This window comes from Nothoprocta perdicaria, unplaced genomic scaffold (genome assembly GCF_003342845.1).
Source record: "Nothoprocta perdicaria isolate Ctin4 unplaced genomic scaffold, notPer1 scaffold_97, whole genome shotgun sequence".
Taxonomy (NCBI): Eukaryota; Metazoa; Chordata; class Aves; order Tinamiformes; family Tinamidae; genus Nothoprocta; species Nothoprocta perdicaria.
Genome location: NW_020456276.1, coordinates 2,859,298 through 2,877,231, shown reverse-complemented (window position 1 = coordinate 2,877,231; position 17,934 = coordinate 2,859,298). Strand labels below are relative to the sequence as shown.

Sequence of the window (17,934 nt, the reverse complement as noted above, 5' to 3'; positions counted from 1 at the left end):
GCCTCTGTGTCCCCCAGTGTCCCCCAGCGTCACTAGGGAGCCCCCAGCCCCTCTTTGCACCACTGCAAACTGAGGTCCCCCAAAACGTGATCCCCCCCTTCCCCTACACTCCCCAGGGCTCACATCCCCCCGCTTGCCCCTAAACCATCAGCCGTGGGGGGCCACGTTGACTTTGCCCTTTGGGGTACAGGCACCCCCAGGCGCACGGGGGTCACGGGGCGGAGGGTTGGCAGCAGGATGAAGGAGCTGGGAGCTGCAGAGGCTCCTACACGTATTTTTTATAGCGCATATTCCTCTGTGCGCTTCACCTCCCACTCACGATGCTGCGGCGCGTTGCATAATCCTTGCCTGAATTTATAGAATTAATTGTTTTGAAAGGGGGAAAAAAAAAAAAACCACTGTTGTTTTCCCCATTTACAGGCCAGCTAGGGATTTTTGTCTTTTATCGTATGCTGGGAGCAGCCGAACAATGTGGGACAAGTTGGTTTTGCCGAGTGCTGAAGTTGGATGGGAGTTTGTCGAAGCTCTGAAAGCAGCGGAAAGCGTCTTCGTGGTGAGCAGTGGGGATGCAACACGTCAGCCTCTAGCTAAGCCTTTGCCTTRCACATCTGAAGGGAGCTAGCCCTAACGCACAAAAAGTCAAAAATGTATTTATTAATCATGGGGTTTTTTTCCCTGCATAAAAAATCATCTATCAGATACAGAGGAATAAAAGTCCTGGTGCTCTCATTGATTTTTCTAGGATCCCAACCACTTTGGACAAAAATCCCACAAAAGCAGTATCATAGTCCTAGCAGTGAAGGATGAAAACAATCTATAAACAATCTGTAAACCAGGTGTTTCAACAGCTGAGCTAATGTTGGCAGGACAGTTAAACAATAAAATCATTTCAGTAGCGGTGATGAGTAATTTCACTGTTACTCATTTATGTGAGAACCTGACTTCAACAAAGGGGTTTCCTGTGGTGTTTTTTTTTCCTCTCCAGTATTTTTGGTATCTGCCTTTTATTATTTTTTAATATTACTATAACTTGTGCAAACTCACCTCAGTTTTGAAACTCTTTATACTCTTAGTTTTGCACTGAAATTGGCTTATTATAATCACATTAGGTCCCAGTCTTGTAAAGATGCATTCATGCTTAATGTCAAGCGTGTGAATAGCCCAATTAAGCTCAGCAGGATGACTCGTCTACAAAGTGAAGTATGTACAGACATCTCTAAACATCAGGGGCCATATGTTACAACACCAAACACCAAACCAAGTTATCTATCACTTAATTTTTAAGAGAGTTGTGGAACTAATGTGTTATTTGAAAACAAAACATTAAAACAGTCTGAATTTATCTCACATCCCAGATGCACAACCTAATTCAATTTCTTCTCTCTTTAATGGGTGCAAGCTCAAAACCATGAATGTCACTTCAAACGAAAGAAGCAGCCAAGACAGTTCAAACAGAATGGTGCATCTTCGATCATAATTTTCTTCATTCTTATTCAAGTCTATATTTCCACTTGAAAGGGGAGAAAATTATCATTTGGAATTCAAAACTGACCTTTACCTGTGTGTTAATTGAGTAGAACTCACAACGGATATGGAGGTATTTATCTTGCAATAGGAATATATTTGGCTGTTTGTTCTGTAGCCATTTGCTCCAGAATTGTTAGAAAACCATCGCTAACGTTGACGTGTGCACAGTAAAGGTTAAAAGCCTGGTATCTAAAGTGATTAGCCTGAGACACAGTTAATTTCAGTCAGATTTGCAYGTGCCTGGTTGCCCTTTCTAAGCCCCTCCTGTTGTGTGCAGCTTCTGTAACCCCCTCTGCTCCCCCGACCTCCTCGGGGACGATGACACACGCAGCAAAGTCACCAAAGTGATAGATGTGCTCGGCCCATACGTTTTAAATCTCAGCATGTGGATCATGGTCTTAAAAAGCTTTTTAAAAGGAAAGTGTTCTGAAGAAAGATCTGAAAGTACATTTGATAGCAGAATGACTTCMATTTTCTGAATTATACGTAGCTAAGAGAAGTTAAATGATCTTTATTCAACTAAAAATGAGTGGAGCTTAAAGATATATACTAACCTTTCTATTATTTAATAGAGCAAATCCAACAAAGAAGGATTTATCAGCCGTCCACAATGCTGACTGAATCAATTCTCAAGCAGCGTTAACTAAACATTGCGTTATTAAGCTGCATAAACCCATGTGCTCAGAAAATTGCCTTGTAGAGAGAATTTAGGCAAAATATCAGATCTGCCACATTCGTTTGGAAATGGAGCGTAGTAATGTTGACAGCCTGGAACATAACTGCAATTAATGCAGTAAGTATTCATCCATTTGGAGGAAAGAATGAATTAATACTGGCTTTTTCTACTGCACCTTTCCTCTTGCTCTTAATAGGAAAATGGGAGCCGTAATCACTTTACCAGCTGACCCTTGATCCTGGGAACCTGTGGAGGATTAGGAACCCTTTCCCAATAGCTTAGGCACAATTGAAACACGTAAAAGTGAAAACATATTGTCATCATTCTTAAAATATTGCATTAGAATTACTCAGACATTTTTATAATTTCTTGTGTTTGCCTTGTATTCAGTTATCACATCTTTTAAAACCTGAAAATGGTCTAGTCAAGAAATATCTAGTTATTAGTTAATCTACTTAGATTGTGAAAAGGTTAAATGTCTTCGGGACAAAATTAATGTGCTGTTTTCCAAGAAGCTGTRGATATTTTCCAAAAGATCTGCACTGAAAGGTTTTTAGGTGGTATCCAAAACGTGACGTGTATTGTCTGTCTGCTAAAAAATTCTAGTAACTTGGCAGTACCTCCAGAAAAAGAAATGTTTTTTTTTTTTCCCTTTTACATATAAGTAGCCAATAAATAAGGTAAGTCCATGAATTTACAAATCAGAGCGAATGAGCTGTCAAAAACCTTATGCAGGTTGTTTGCAATGAGGCTTCACTTCACAAATATAAAAAAAYGGGCTCCTAAACTCAGAGAGAATGCAGGAGTATGACAGAAAACTCGGGATGAGCATCTGCACGATGGGCACATGCACAAAGAAAACACATCTATATACATTTTTATTATACATCCTTAATGTAAACACAGCAAACATGCCTCTTGTTGGTGACTTAATTTATGGAAATTTGGGTAGTCACTTAGTGGCTGAGTGATTTTTGTCACCCAATTCTGTACTTCAGAGTATGTGAACTGCAGAAGGGGAAAGAACCAGCACAAGGAACTTGCAGTGCTTACTGCGTCAGCACGGGTCATCTCGTGGAGCACCTGCACCCCGTGCATCACTTCTGCCTTTGACTAATGGTATCTGTCAGGGTCACACACACCCTGTTTCTTGTGCTGATTCCTAAGTATTTTAAGCCTTAGCCTGTGTCACGGATTCTGTCAAGTAGGTTTTTTTTTTTTTTTTTTAAGTATATTTCATAAAATATGAATTTGATTTTTTTTCTTCTCCTGTAATTTGTTCGTTCCTCTTGACTAAAAGTGTTTTTAAGTACTCAGGAGACACCAGTGCTGTCTTTACAAAGGGCCACTGTCTCCGCTATCGATCCGCTCCCTGTCCTACCATCTGGCGCCTGAGTTCCTGTTTGGCAGCCTGCATCAAAGCCAGGCATCTGTGCAGCACCCGCAGCTCCAGGGCCTGCGGAGCACACACCCAGGCTTGGCAGGAGCAAGGAAAGCGCAGAGGGAAGTGGGTCTCCAGCACCTGAACACGAAGGCACAGGTTGTCACGGTGGAGGAAGCCTTATACAGGTGCAGAACTCCTCGCACCTCCGTTAAAAATTATGCACTGGCCAAGTCACATGCCAGGTTCAAGAAAAAAAAACACATTATTTCGACTGTTCTTTGATGATGAAACTTTTCCACCATTCCAGAAAAATACAGTCTGCCTCACAGTGGGAAGAACGGCAGTCCCTTTGGCTCAAGAAGTTACAGCTCCAAGAGGTAACCAACCACTCTGTCGCTTGCCCAGCTTTCAGGGGTACTTCAGAGCAAAGACACCGAACCTCAAGGGAGTCGAGGGGATGTCACAACTGTCTGCGCTTGCTGTCCTTGCCTAGGGACCCCCCTGGCCCACAGGGAACTGCGCCAAGGGAAACATCCCACRGGTTGGAGCATCGGGGCAGCTGCAGCTGGGTAACGTCTGCAGTGTCTTAGCAAAAAGCTGCAGCCACCACAGGGCTGAACAGCAGAGAGACGGCCAGGAAATACATCAACCTGTGCACTTCACAGCAGAGACCAGAGCTCAGAGAATTCTGTTCAAGTTGCAGTTTTTCCATATTTGAGGTCTGCAGAGTAGAAACAGAAATCACAGGCAAAGAAAAGATCCACAGAGACGATACTGAAACCACACGTCCTGCCTCAACCGAAGTGAGTCAGCATCTTCCGAGGCTGCTGCCAAAGGGGCGAAGAGTTGTGCTGCGCATAGAGCTGAGCTCCTACACCTCAACAGACCCTTCCGTGCAGCCACGGTGTCCCCTCATGTCCTGCACGGGACAGCACTTGCCTCAGGCCCAYGCACTGCAGGACAGCTTTTGGAATCACTGACTGTGTGTGCCCGGCCAGCACAGGGCAGCTACCAGCCCAGAAGATCTGGGTGCTGCAATGCCCAGGTGTTACCAAAACCTGCTTAGCTTGGAACTAGCCCGTGCCTGTCTCAAGCAGGTGTGGGGCTGCAGAAACACCGCGTTCGGTATGGGCTGCAAAACTCCCTGAGGGTCTAGCATCAGTCTTCAGGGCAGCCTGTGCTGAGCTCCTTGCTATGGGGCAGATGAGCAGCAAGCTGGCTAACTTAAAGCTACTTCAAATGCTGCGTATAGCGCATTGGCAACCAGGAAGCTCCAGGGACRGCATCTGCAGCTGCAGGGAAAAACRGGAGGTCTAGAGCAGATCTGTGTCCATGACAGAGCTCCRCATGCCTGCCAGGGAGCCCCACGCTCGCTGTCTTCAGGAATGCTCTGTGGACGGGACTGACACTACATTGTGYATGCAACATTTGCATGCACTTTTTATTTTTTCTCTCTCCAGTGTATGATTTTTTATTACTTTGGGAGCAAAGCCCTAGGATTGGCATTTGCCTATTAATATATTTCTAAATGCTCAGATTAAATGTGCATTCATAGCGAGGAATGAACAGTCCTTTAAGGCAACAGAAGCAGAGGATCCCTAGCGTAACTGATCCCTCAAAGTGGAGGGAATGAGAGTGTAAGGGGACGGGTCCCGGGACCCCAGGGCTGCTGAGCGATGAAGGAGGCCGGCGGTGGGGATGGCTCCTGGCAGGGGAGCTCACAGGGATAAGCGCAGCTGAAAGGAACCATTGGAGGAGCCAGGTGAAGGATGAAGGAGAAGGCCCTGGGGAAGGTAAGCAAGAGCCAGGCAGTAAACCTGCTCCCTTGTATCTGAAGTCTACAAACGTATGGAAGTGGAAAAGAGCAAGGAGGAAAGAAGAACAAGAAAGAATCACAGTGACCCCTCTGATTTCTCMAGTGGATTTCTCAAGTAACAAAAACACCATGTAAAAATCTCCCATTTGGAGTTTTGACAAGAGTATATTTATCTATAGTGTTGAAAAACGTTTGGGTTGCAGCCCTGTCTGTTAAAGCAAAGTCCGGTGCCTGCAGCTTGATGTCATCCCTATGCCAACATGCAAGGAAGTTCCATGGGCCAAATGACGTGCAAGGCAGCGCGGTGCGAATCCCATCCACTAGCACAAGAAATGTATTCCAGTCCCAGCTGCCTCACTGCTACAGCGACATCCCACTTCGCCTCTTTGAGTCCTTCCGGGCAATCGGACTGAAGGACAAGATCTCCTTGTAAATGTGCTCTTGAAAAACAGAACAAAATAATCATGAATATCGCTACCAAATTACTGGCATTTGTTTTCAGAGGACCCAAGCAAAGCTTCCATCGTTACATGTGCTAGGAGGAAACATTCAGCTGACAGGATGTGACAAGCGTGAGCTGGGAGGAAGAGCAGGAGAAAAGCAAGGGAAGGGAGAGCCAGGCTGTTCACCGCGGAGGGCAGCGATAACCAGCTCAGCGCGGGCACGGGAAGCGGGGAAAGGGGCAGGAGAATCCTACGCCGGCCAGGGTGGGAACTGCAAGGATAAACTTCTTACTTCTCCACTCATCTATGGAAAGTTTTTCATGTTCCAAAGAATCATCGTAGGACTGCTGGGCTTCTGTCTCCTCCTCAACGTCACGGAACTGATCAAAGTAGGGGTGAGCCAGAGCTGCTGTGGCCGTAAGGCGCTTCTCCACGTCTAGCTGCAACATCTTGTCAAGCAGGTCCACTGCTGCAGGAGGAGACGGGAATACTGAGCAGATGCAATGGGGAACAGCTACCCTGTGCATCAACCCCCAAAAGTGGCAGCAGCCATGAACACGAAACAGATCCCGGCCAAACAAAAGTGAACTGGGCCAGGAAGTGGGCAACTGCCACCAGTCAGGATGAGAATCCACCAAAAAGCATTTAGCCAACAGAAGGCCTGTTCTGACTGCGCGTAAAGCRGGCAGCAATAATGGATTCTTCTCGAACAGGCCTTGCTGCAAGGACAGAGCTGCAGGAATAGAGCCAGCAGACTGGCAAGACAGATATTTTCAGTTTAAATCATTTGCTTTCCCTCTGACCCTTGTAACTCAGTGGTCTTAATGGGAGCAATCTATGAAGAAATCTATACCTCCCTGGTAAACAGGAAGGCAGGAAACTCTGTTACCAACCAGTCTGTCAACCCTTCTTCCCCTCTTGGTTTTAACAGCTTAATGCTTTCTTCCTCTTGGCTTTTAGCAGTGTTTTTCTCACTCACATCTATAAACTGCCTAGGGAAAGAGCTGCTTGCAGGAGATCAATTTTTACCCTGCAAATTGTACATCTCAGCTTTCTGTTAAATATCAAAAGCTACAGGTGTGTAACACACACAGGTCTAAGCTGAATTCTTCCCACAAGGGAAAAAAATAGAATACTTGAATGGACTATGGAACTTTTTTGTCCTTTCACCAAAACTTGGGGTGTCTTGGAACCAGCGCTGGGAAATAATAATGAAAAAAAAAGCTGCTTTGTTCGTGCCAATATTACCAATGGCAGTATCACCTGCTTGGCTCCAAGCTTGGAACCAGCGTTAGCCCAAAGTGATCCCAGCTCACACCGAAGGGAGCTGGGAGTGCTATGAGACAACATGCAACTTTCCTGGTGCCCTCACGTGAACCCTGCCACCTCGACCTCCTGCTCCATGTCACTTGTCCACTTGCTSTGCCCTAGCTGGAGGATGCAAGAGTCTAGTTTACCCTTTCCTAAAGTATTCTGTGTTACAGGGCATACCATTGTAAAACAACAACATAGAAGCAGCCAAGAACAGCAGAGCATTGTTCTTGCCATGCTATTTTATCCGCCAGAGGATACTGAATTATTTTGCTTTTACTTGCACGCAGTTGCCCTGGGGAGGGCTCTCCTGCTGCATGGGGGTAATACACAAGTAGCATCAAGTGCTGAGAAGGAAGGGAAAGAAAATTGCAGCTGTGGTGTTCAGCCTAGCTTATTTCCCGCAGTAAATACTGCAAATTACTTACCCTGCGGATTGGCTTTGGGGAAAAACACAGACAAATCCTTCTTGGGAATTTTTGGAAGCGACTTGATATAACTTTTAGCCTAAAAGAAATAGGAAAGCACAGCACACACAGAGCAAGTCAACAAGTGCAAAGAGGGGCTGCAAAATGGAGCTTTTAGTTTAGGCCAAGAGGAGCACTGACAAGAACAACAAGCTACCCTAGAGGCCACACTTCAGTGASCAGCCTGTGAGGAGCTGTTTTCATCAGTTCTTTGGGATACAGAAAGATGCCCCTGYAGAAAAAGGCCAGACTGAAGACAGAGGAGGGAGAGGCCAGGCACCTTACCCAGAGCCCCAGCTCCCTGAGCCCACAGTCCAACCTGTTCCCAAAGGAATACATTAAACACRAAGTCAAACATCAGCTAAGGCACCAGCACAGAGAAGCAGCTTCCCTGGCAGGAGGGACAGCATCTCTCCCTCCTGTCCAAAGGGCTGATTCCAAAGCCGCATCCCTCCCCGCCGAGTGCCGCCCTCTCTGGCAGGCCCTGGCCACAGCGCTTCCTCACCGCTTTGTCTTCCAGCTTCTCCACAAAATCTTCTCCAGGATACCCCGTTACTTTCAGGATCTGAGTCAGCTGGTCCAGGTCTGGAACGCCGCGTTAAAGGTTATCGACCTAGGAGGAAGCCCCGGACCGGAGCGAGCAGCTCCGCACACCGCCACCTTTTAGAGCTACTGGGATGTCCGGATGGGAGCCRCACAGGGACTCACTGTGCTGGTAAAAACACTCCAGAGAGCTCCTGTTCCTCGGGCACAACCTGTCCACCAAGGGATCCATCCTGTGGCACAGCTTCATCAGCACAGAGCTCTGCTGGGGGGAAGGGGGTGCCCGTGGGTCTGGGGATCAAACTGTGCCAGCATTTGGGAATGGAGCTGCGGCCACTCGAGGTTAGAGCCTGATGTAAGGGGCGCCCGGGCAGCACAGAGGGGCATTTCCAGGCTTCGCTTGGCCCTTCCACTGTTTCCCTCACCCAAAAGACCCCACTAACCCCTGGGACTGCCTCACATCTATGCCCATTTTGCTTGGTGGGTTCATATTCATCAGAGCATTTTCACAGGGCACCTTCCTGCCCAGGGAACAGCTTTTCCACTTGAAAGGATACAGTCTTTTCCTTTAAAAAGCGTCTTCCCGGTCAGCATTTCTGCCATGATACAGCCAATAGACCAGATATCCACTGTTCAGGGAGAAACAGAAGAGGGAGAAGAAAAAAAAAAAAAAAAAAAAGGAAAAGAATGACACAAACGATTGAAGAAATGATTGCTGGAGCTGTCCCTGCTTTTTAGACTGCAAAAGGCACCGATTTCAATTTCCCTCTCCTTTTCCCCCCTCCACTGTTCTCTCTGTGCTACTACAATCATTGCCTTCATCTTTTCCCACAAGCTCTGGCTTGGGAGGAGCCCAGCTGAGCCCAGGAGCCCAGCTCTGCGCCAGGAGAGACTGTGTGCCATGAGAAAGCACAAAAACACGCAGAGGAGGACGTGAGATTCGGCCCAGGCGTGACAGGGAGCCTGTGGGCCTGTCACCTGAGCGTCACACGGCGGGAGAAGCACAACTCACCCGTCTGGTTGTAATGCATCCAGTTCAGAATGACTTCTGGAGCTCGGTACCAGCGCGTCACCACGTAGCCTGTCATTTCAGCATCCGCGTGCCTCGCCAAGCCAAAGTCTAGAATCTGCAAGCAAAGGAAAAGGGGGAAGGAAGGGCAGGAAAGAGCAATCCTAGAAGGCAAGTGAGAATCTACTTCTATGAGGAAATGGAACCGATCAGATAATGATGAAGTTCTTACTAGACCAGAGCCACCCACAGGATGGCTCAAAGAATTAACAGGTTTGTCCTAATTCCACTGCAAATTGCAAGCAGGCTGCAAAACCAGTTGTCCTGAGAAGACCCTGAGCAAAGGGATCTGTGCTGTGTGCTCCAGGACTGGCCCTTCCTTTTTTGAAGCTTAACTTTCCACTCCTTTTTTTTTTTTGTTTTTCATTGAGTCCTTCTATAGCCCGGAGGCCAAGGCTGCTCCCAGGTCAACACGACCGACCGTACGCCATGAAACACCCTGCAGCTGACAGCGTGACCTCTCCCTCAGCACTGCAGAGCCGCGTGGTGCTACCCAACCCTCACAGGCCGCACACACTGCCCCACGTGTGCCAGACCAGCGCGCTGCTCAGCGGTGAGCAGCCCCTTCAGAACAGCACAGAAAATAACTTTGCTTAGAGCCACAACCATCCCGATTCAAGTCCTAGCCCAGGAGGACGAAGCGGAACTGGGCTTGAATTCAGCTGTCCTTCGCTAGGATTCACAGATCGCCCGCCTAATGCAAGTATTGCTCAGCAGCATTGAATTTATTTAGGAAGTCATTAGGAACTCGAACAGAGCAGGAATTGCAGTGACAGGATGTTCATTCCAAGTGTCGGGCCCTGATTCAGCAAGTTACATAAGCACGTGGGTATTTCCCACTGACATCAACCAGCGTGTAATGAAACACCTCGAATAAAGTCTTGGACACAAGAGGCCACAAGGCCTGAATGCCAGGATTGCTGTTCACAAAGCCCTTCAGCAGCAAGCTGAGCCGCTCCATGCTACAAGCTGCAAAGTGGTGCTTTTCACCTACCTTTAGTTGACAGTCTTCATTCACAGCCAGATTTCCTGGCTTCAGGTCCTAAAACAGACAAGATCAACACGGTAAGGCCATCATAACCTGCAGCTCATCACCACGAGACGTGGTCACATCCCAGCTGCCTTTAGAGATGCACCACAGCATCTTGAATATAGGATACTGTATACCATACACCTCTAGGTTATAGATATGATTTCATTCATTGAGCAACTAAGATGATTAAGGGAATGGAACATCTCTAGCACGAGGAGAGGCTGAGTGAGCTGGGCCTGTTTTCTCTGGAGAAGAGACGGCTCAGAGGGGATATGATTAATATGTATAAGTTCAGGAAGGGAGAATGCAGGGAGGAAGGGGACAGGCTGTTCTCACTGGTGGCCAGCGATAGGACGAGGGGTAATGGCCACAAGCTGAAGCACAAGAAGTTCCGTCTCCAGGTGAGGAGCAACTTCTTTCCTGTTAGGGTGACAGAGCAGTGGAACAGGCTGCCCAGGGAGGTTGTGGAGTCTCCTACTCTGGAGGTCTTCAAAACCCGCCTGGATGCCGCCCTGTGCCACATGCTCTAGGTGTGCCTGCGTGAGCAGGAAGGTTGGACTAGATGATCTGTAGAGGTCCCTTCCAACCTTAAATATTCTGTGATTCTGTGATTCTAAAAAGACCAGCTTGTCAGAAAAGAGATCATTTCCTCAAAGCACTTCATAGGTAACAGAACAAATGCAAACAAGTGTAAGGTGTAGGAGGGAAAAAGAGGCAGAACTGTATAGAGAAAAGGATGAGACTCTTAATATAACAATGTTTAGGAGGTTGTTTATTTTACGACTGAGTTGTGTTTCTCTCACATAAACAAAATTGGAATAAAAGCACACATGGACTTACCCTGTGAATGATTCCAGCAGAGTGAATGTACTGAAAGAAAAAGAGAATACCATCACTAGCAGAAAGGTCTTTCTTTTCTCTCCCAAATCAGAGGAAAAAAAACGAAAGCTACCATCAAGAACGTGCTGAAAACCCAACCTCTGCGATCTTCTGCCTGCCCCGGCCCTCGGTGCCTGATTCCACAGTACAAGTTACAGGCACAAAGGAGAAATGATGTCTGCTAAAAGTCAGTGACCCAACTGCTCTCACAGAGAAACATCTTGACGTTTTTGACTACAGGATTATTTCAGTATCTGATAGACTAGTGTGGAAGAGCAGTTACTTTCGCTGATAGGTGCTAAGTCAAGAACAGTTCAATAAGAGTTATCTGTTATTAGTGGGTATCGTTAAAAACATAAATCTTCCTATACAATGTTCAGAAAGTTGTAGTTGTGGTGAGGACAGAAGTGATACAGAACAAGATACACTCCCAGGGGATACAAGGTGAGTCACTGCAGCTGTTGGACCCAAAGCTTCTGGCAGCATCTCCAGACCCACCTACCTTCAAGCCTTTCAGCATTTGGTAGACCAGGTACTGGATCTTCTCATCACTGAATTCATGTCCCATGATCTTTTGCAAATCGGTCCGCATGTATGGCATCACTAGGTAGCTAAAAGGCAGGAAGACAAGGCCCTGAGTCTAGAAGAAAAACATAAGGAAGCAGACTAGCCTTGTTCTCACTTGATCTGCAACTGCATAACTTACTCCAAGACTGGCTGCTGGAGCTATATCCCTGACGAACTAAAATATCCTGCAGTGATGCTGGAATTTCTTTGTTCTCTCAACATTGCTTTCTCCTCCCCTCAAATTAGATACTCGACATCAAATTTTAATGGTCCCAAATTAGTTTACCTTAGACCTCAACAGATATTTACTTCCCATCCGTCTTATACCGTCTGGTAGCTGAAATATTTTCTGCAGCTTTCTGCAGTCTTGCAAAACTGTTGCCTTGGGTCCCAGCTTTATCCCTGTGATGCTCTGCCCTGCTTCAGAAGGCAGCCCCAGCCCTGCCCAGGGGCTGCCCTGCCCGCTGCGGTGCTGATCAGCGCCAGTCATCCGGGGGGACCCGCCCTGAGGACCAGCGAACGCTGTACGTGACGCCTGCTCAACATGCAGCCAGCAGCTGGAATCCAAACCCCAGCCTATGCTGTTAGTAGCCAGGAGTGGGGGACTGAAACCGCCTTGACCGTCAAAACTGAGAGAAATGCCAAAAGAAGAGGCAGAATCAAGGTGAGAAATAAATCAGATCTTCAGAGTTCTCTCAGTTTCGTTATTCTATGGCCAGATAAACGATTCTGCTCCGTTCTGGCCACAGCCTCTTGATTCAGCAGTCACATTGCCAGGGCATTAGCATGTGTCATGCTACATGTGACGCACCCACAGAATGTAGTGATGTTAGTTATATACGGTGGTACATATGTGATGTATTCTGCCCGCTGCGGGCATGGCGTGTGGGATCTGTTTATGTATTTGGGGTGTTTGAGGCCCTGGAACTGACCTTTGCTTTAGATTCCCCTTGTTATTTGGGGATGTCTGGTTTGAGTGTGGCCCCTTTCCAAATCAGCCCACAGAACCGCACCTCAAAATAATACATATCCAGATACCAAATCGGAAAATGTCCTGGTTAATGGCTGAATCTAGGTAGAGCGAATGCGGAATGAAAGCCTCCAAACTTACAAGTCCTGGAATTCGTGGTAGGAGGAGGCAGACGTGAAGACATCAAGCAGCCCGATGACCTGACGAACAGAAAAGTCCAAACGTAACCCTGGAAAGCCCATGCTGTGCGGGCAGCTCCAGCTCCGCATCGGCACACGCACGTGTGGTCATTCAGAAGCGTCTGAGGAACCTGCAAGCTCCTCCCTGCAACGTGCAGCCCCTTTTCGTCTTGCTAATACAAGAGGACACCCTTTACGCGCCTGGCTTTGAGCCCGGTGCCAGCTGGGCGCAACGGGCAGGGAGCTGCTACAAAGCCCGAGACGACATGGACGAGCTCAGCACGGGGAGCGCTCAGCTGCAACACGGACACCAAGAACGATTCCCACCATGGAAAGGGGACCAATAAGTGCTCACGTTTTCATGCTGCATGTGCTTCAGCAGCATGAGCTCTCTGTAGGCCCTCTTGGCGAAGGTCTCCGACTGGAAGGGGCGGCACAGCTTCTTGATGGCCACTTTTTCACCTGTCTTCTTGTCTATGGCTGAACTGCAACAGGCAAATAAAAAAGAGTTGTGTCTTTGCCCGTATATTTACACAATGCTTTATCACAATCCTAAAGAAGTTGCCTCCTAGAAGAGGCCAAGTCTGGACTTCGCTGGGGAGAGGCAAGGGAAGGTGCCCAATCCTTCTGTTATGGTAGAGAAACAGAGCGGAGTTCTGGACACTCAGGTCTGCCATGCGACTCGGTGACAATCCCGTGATCTTTGGGGCACTAGCAGGACACCGAGTAAACTGTGAGCGGCCAGTCCTCACTCCCTTCAGCTCCAACTTATTTGTGCAGGGTAGAGCAAGTGTTAACAGCGCAGCAAGGAGAGGGAAATGCACACAGCTAAAGGTCAGGGCTGGCTATAATTCTGCTCTTCCCTGTACCTAACTCACAAAGATAAGAGAATAAGGCAGTTCCTGCTTTGCCATCCGCCCGGAGGCTGCTCTCTTCTCCAGCCGTCTGCACAAACTCCTGCAGCAAAGGCAGTAGATGTCACATCTGCTGAAAGCACAAGCTGCTGGATTTAATTCTGCCCTAAGTACTCCTGAATAAAGGCGGCCCTCRGTCTGACAGTGAGGTTTATAAAGTGAATGAAAACCCGGCACAGCAGCCATAGCTGGAGACAGGGCTGAGGGGCGTCTTCCCACACTGTGGGACTGGAAACGAGGACCTTTGGGTTTGCCCTGCTCTGCCTTAAGGTAAAATACTGGCATTTTGTAAGTCTCAATGCTAAACTGTGTTAAACGAGGTTACTCAAAAGGTCATAATAATGACACATGGATTTAAAATCTATGAGCAAAGTGTTCAGAATAGGATAAGCACTGTGTGCCTCTTGGTGCTGTCCTGTCAGACAGGGGGAGAGCAATATCAGTACCTTGAGATGCTCAAGGTCAAAGCATTTATTCATATTGCTAATGCGCTGTCAGAAATCCTGTGTAAGGCAGCATTGTCTCCATCTTACRTCTTGTTTTTCAGACACCCTTCCTCTGCCTCCATAAGCGAAATAAATAGGAAAACAGCAGGTTTTAACACCACAGGCTGCCCGGAGTCCAGCAGAGCGTTTCACTGRGCTCAGGACGGGCTGGAACTTCCTGCTGAGCACAGCGGTCTACGTGGGGTACTGATTAAAAGAGGTTCCCTTCCTTGCAGCCAGCCTGTTAAGCAGCCGGTAGCCACAAGCAGTCAATGTTTTTCGGAATCCGGCCCCGCAAGAGCTCTCACCCTGCGAGCAGCATCTCCGATGCTGTCAGATAATCCCACTGGTTCTAGTCACTGAGGTCCCTTACGGCTGCTCTAAAGAGAGCGYGAGGAGCGCGACGAGGCCTTTGACTGCGCGAGGGGACATCGCTAAAGCKGCCAGCTGGCAGGAAAGCCAAGGAGCGCTGGAATAGCTGGAGCAGAGAGAGCTGAAGGGCTGACATGAGCACATCCCACGAGCAGCGGGAAGGCTTCTCTGTTTCAGCAGGACCCCAGCAAGTGCCAGCAGCAGGGAGAGCAGCAGGGAAACGCAGGGAAAGGAATCAAAGTGCTTCTGCAGCCTGCAGCAGCCCCCGCCAGCCTCCCTGCGCATTGTGCCTCCCTCCCCAGCTCCTGGCCTGTGAGGCAAATCGCTACCACCACCACTCAACAGCCTGTCAACAGGGGCGACACTGGGTGCTGCCGCCTCGGCCTGCCCGGCACAAACGCGGCCCCTTCACCCTCACCACAAGGCACAGCCAGGAGTGCACGCAGTGGCACAAGCAGGGAGCTCCCACCATGTCTTCCCGGGCGGAAGGAGCAGCTGGAAGCACCGGCCGCTGCGGAGGCCGCCATGGAGCTGGGGCGATGCCGGCTGCACACAGGCCTGCAGTGGGGACCGCGCGGCAGCCCTGGCGCCCGGAGCAGAGCAGGGCCCCGAGCGCGGTCGTGGGCGCTGCTGACTGAGGCTGCCAACATGCGCCATGTGAGAAGCCTTAACAGCTACACCCRGCCAGAAGCCAGGCTGCTGCGGACGGCATAATAACTGAGGGGATCCAGGGAACTCCTCCCAGAAGAGGCTGTTCCGCTGCTGCTCTGGACCCCTCAAGAACTCGCGACAGCCGCTTGACTCTAAGGCGGTCGGTGAGGAGCTTCCCACCGCCCCGGAGGGGGGACACACATTGTCCCCGCGCTCCGGCGTGCTCCCAGCGCAGCCCCCGAGCCCCCCAGGGCAGCCCGGAGCCTCACAGCGCCAGGACAAGATCTGCTCTGTTTAGCTTTTCCTAGCGTGTAAAGAACACTGGGATTTTGCTTCACATTTATGTCTTCTCCATCTTTTCTCCTTTCCTTTTTAGCCTTCCCATTTAGCTTTATTTTTTAATATAAAAACCCAGCACATGTATCAAAAGCAACAAGTTTATTCCTTCCCGATCTTGCTGGACTCATTTAAGTGTCTCCGAAACACCTCGCCTGTTAAAAGCGCAGCAGAAATTGAAGATACATGAGGACAGTGGGCACAAAGGCCGACCTTAGGCCCCGGGGCTGGAGGCTCCCGCAGCGGCAGATTCTTTGCAGAGGAGCTGGGAAAGGACACGCTGCTTTGGAGCCCCGTGTGCCATGTCCCGGTGCTACGTTCTGGAGCTCCGATACCATCAACAGGCAGCTCCACAACTGCCGCTTCTCCGAGTCAGCAGAATTGCCCTGGCTTTACCAGGACACCACAAAGCCAGACCCAGCTGAGGGACCCTTGTGCTGGGGGGGCTGTCACCCACCTGCCAGGAGCTCCAGCCTCTTACTCGACYCTGGTTTAACATAAATTATATCTACTTCATGAATCCATGCTGGAAGTGGTAACAAGAGCTGTATTGACCAAGTTTYCCCCCCGAATAGTTGGCAAATTGTCTTAGACCAGCAGTAACTACTGTCTGTGTAAGGTGTCATTGAAAGCGTGCTGGGAAGGGCGTTCCCACTATTCAGCAGCTCTTTTCTACTATTTCAGGTTTTTTTCATGGCTGACAGACTGACAAACTGCTCCCTTTGCCGAGTCTGGACACTGAAGTAGCCCTGGGGGCTCCGCAGCCCCCCAAGTCACGACAGTGTCACCAGGGAGTCCTGCGGCAGCTGGTGCCACTGTCACCCTCCCATCCCCTTCAGGCACAGAGGAACAGGAGAGCTCGGCAAAGACACCAGACTCCTCCTTCTCCCCCTACCTCAGGCAGGAGCAAATACCGATTTCTTCAAGCAACCATAATGCACATAATGCATAGTGCACAACCATAATGTCCCTAACGCACAACCTGCCGCTCGCACCAGGGACCAGGGGTGGCAGTACACAAACCAGCTCTGTCACTCAAACACTTAATGGAAACCCCCTCGTGTTTAATGGCTTCCCCCTCGTGCGCCTGGCCGCCCTTGCCCCCGCGGGGCCCTCACTCACCACACCGAGCCGTAGGCCCCAGAGCCCACGTGATGGACGGACGTGTATCTCCTGGGCAGCTCCCAGACAGTTTTGTTCACTTCTTGCCTGTGAAATCCTCTTCTCCGCGTGATGTTCATCGCCTGGCGGGTGCGGGAGTGACGCCCCCCCAGAGTACCGAAATTCAGCCGGGCTTCTGGGGCAGACRGGGACCCCAGGGCCTTTCGCGCACCTAGAAATACGTCAGGCTCTGGCTCGCTTCCTCGTGCGGCCTCAGCTGCTGTGAGCACGAAGGGACATGTCTGCCGGTCCTCCTCCTCCCCCCGCCTCCGCAGCAGCAGGGAGGAGGCATCAGGTTTCCACGCGGATCCGCCTCGACCTTTCACAGGTACCTCTGGAGTCTCCTGTAGGTGACAACACTCCTCCTGCCGGGGACGCGGGGCAGTCCCAGCCACCGAGCCTGCTGGCACCTGCAGAGCCCGGGCCCAGCTCCCGGAAACGTCTTCGTGGGCCAAGCGGTGATCCCAACAAATCCCCGCTCGGAATGAGCAGCTGAGCAGGGAGCCCCGGAGCCCAAGCGATGCCGAGCACGAACCGCAGCAGCTGCGCGGCAGGACGGGCCGCGCGGCTCCCGAGGCCTCCGGCGGGCTCTGGACAAGGAACGCCGGGGCCGTGTGCAGGGATAACTTCCTTGCTCTTCAGCAGGTTATGGYGACTTTCTACCAAGTTCCTGGCCAGGCGTCCCAGCAGAGCAGAGGGAGGCTGCCCTGGTCACGGGGCGGCTCTGCAGCTGCTGGAACACGGAAGCTCCGAGTAAAACGGTGCCAGGGCCGTCTCCCACAGCAGGTGCCACTCTTCCCGGGGACAGCACAGAAGGACAAGTTTCCAAGTTTCCTGCTCTGCGYCCTGCTACCAGGCAGGGCAGCAAACCCAGGGCCCACTTGAGGCCACCCCTCCCCGGGCAGCAGGAGGCACTCCCGGGTTTTGCTCAGGCTGCACAAGAATGAGGTGTTGCACTCCACATATCCACGTGTTTTCCAAAGGAAGTGACTAAGTGGTATCTTAATGAGCCCGACCAGCTCTGCTTCACACCCCCAGCCCTCACTCCTGCTTATGGCCCCTACTAAGCAGGGATCCTTAAACCACCCCTTTTAGGGTGGTCATCTGTAGGGCAAGATTAGAGCCTACGCAGCTGGCAAGTGCAAGACAGA

General features: G+C 49.9%; 1 protein-coding gene across 1 annotated transcript; it reads right to left on the bottom strand.

Annotated features, from left to right (window-relative positions):
- Positions 1–5,560: 5,560 nt before the first annotated feature.
- Positions 5,561–16,978, bottom strand: MAPK13 (mitogen-activated protein kinase 13). Its single transcript, XM_026053218.1, has 12 exons — positions 16,745–16,978; positions 13,220–13,349; positions 12,827–12,885; positions 11,651–11,759; positions 11,110–11,139; positions 10,231–10,278; positions 9,180–9,294; positions 8,725–8,796; positions 8,130–8,209; positions 7,586–7,664; positions 6,139–6,315; positions 5,561–5,843 (listed from the first exon to the last, which is right to left on the bottom strand). Exons 1-12 carry the CDS (start codon positions 16,861–16,863, stop codon positions 5,764–5,766), a joined length of 1,098 nt encoding a protein of 365 aa, XP_025909003.1. The 5' UTR covers positions 16,864–16,978; the 3' UTR covers positions 5,561–5,763.
- Positions 16,979–17,934: the final 956 nt, after the last annotated feature.

Bases quoted from the DNA above. Each gene is read 5' to 3' on its own strand.
- MAPK13 (XM_026053218.1), bottom strand. From the start codon at position 16,863: ATGAACATCACGCGGAGAAGAGGATTTCACAGGCAAGAAGTGAACAAA. The intron at 12,886-13,219 runs GTGAGCACTTAT...TCTGTTCGTCAG, and splicing joins AGCACATGCAGCATGAAAAC to GTCATCGGGCTGCTTGATGT. The intron at 5,844-6,138 runs GTAAGAAGTTTA...CTGTTTTTCAAG, and splicing joins TTCCATAGATGAGTGGAGAA to AGCACATTTACAAGGAGATC.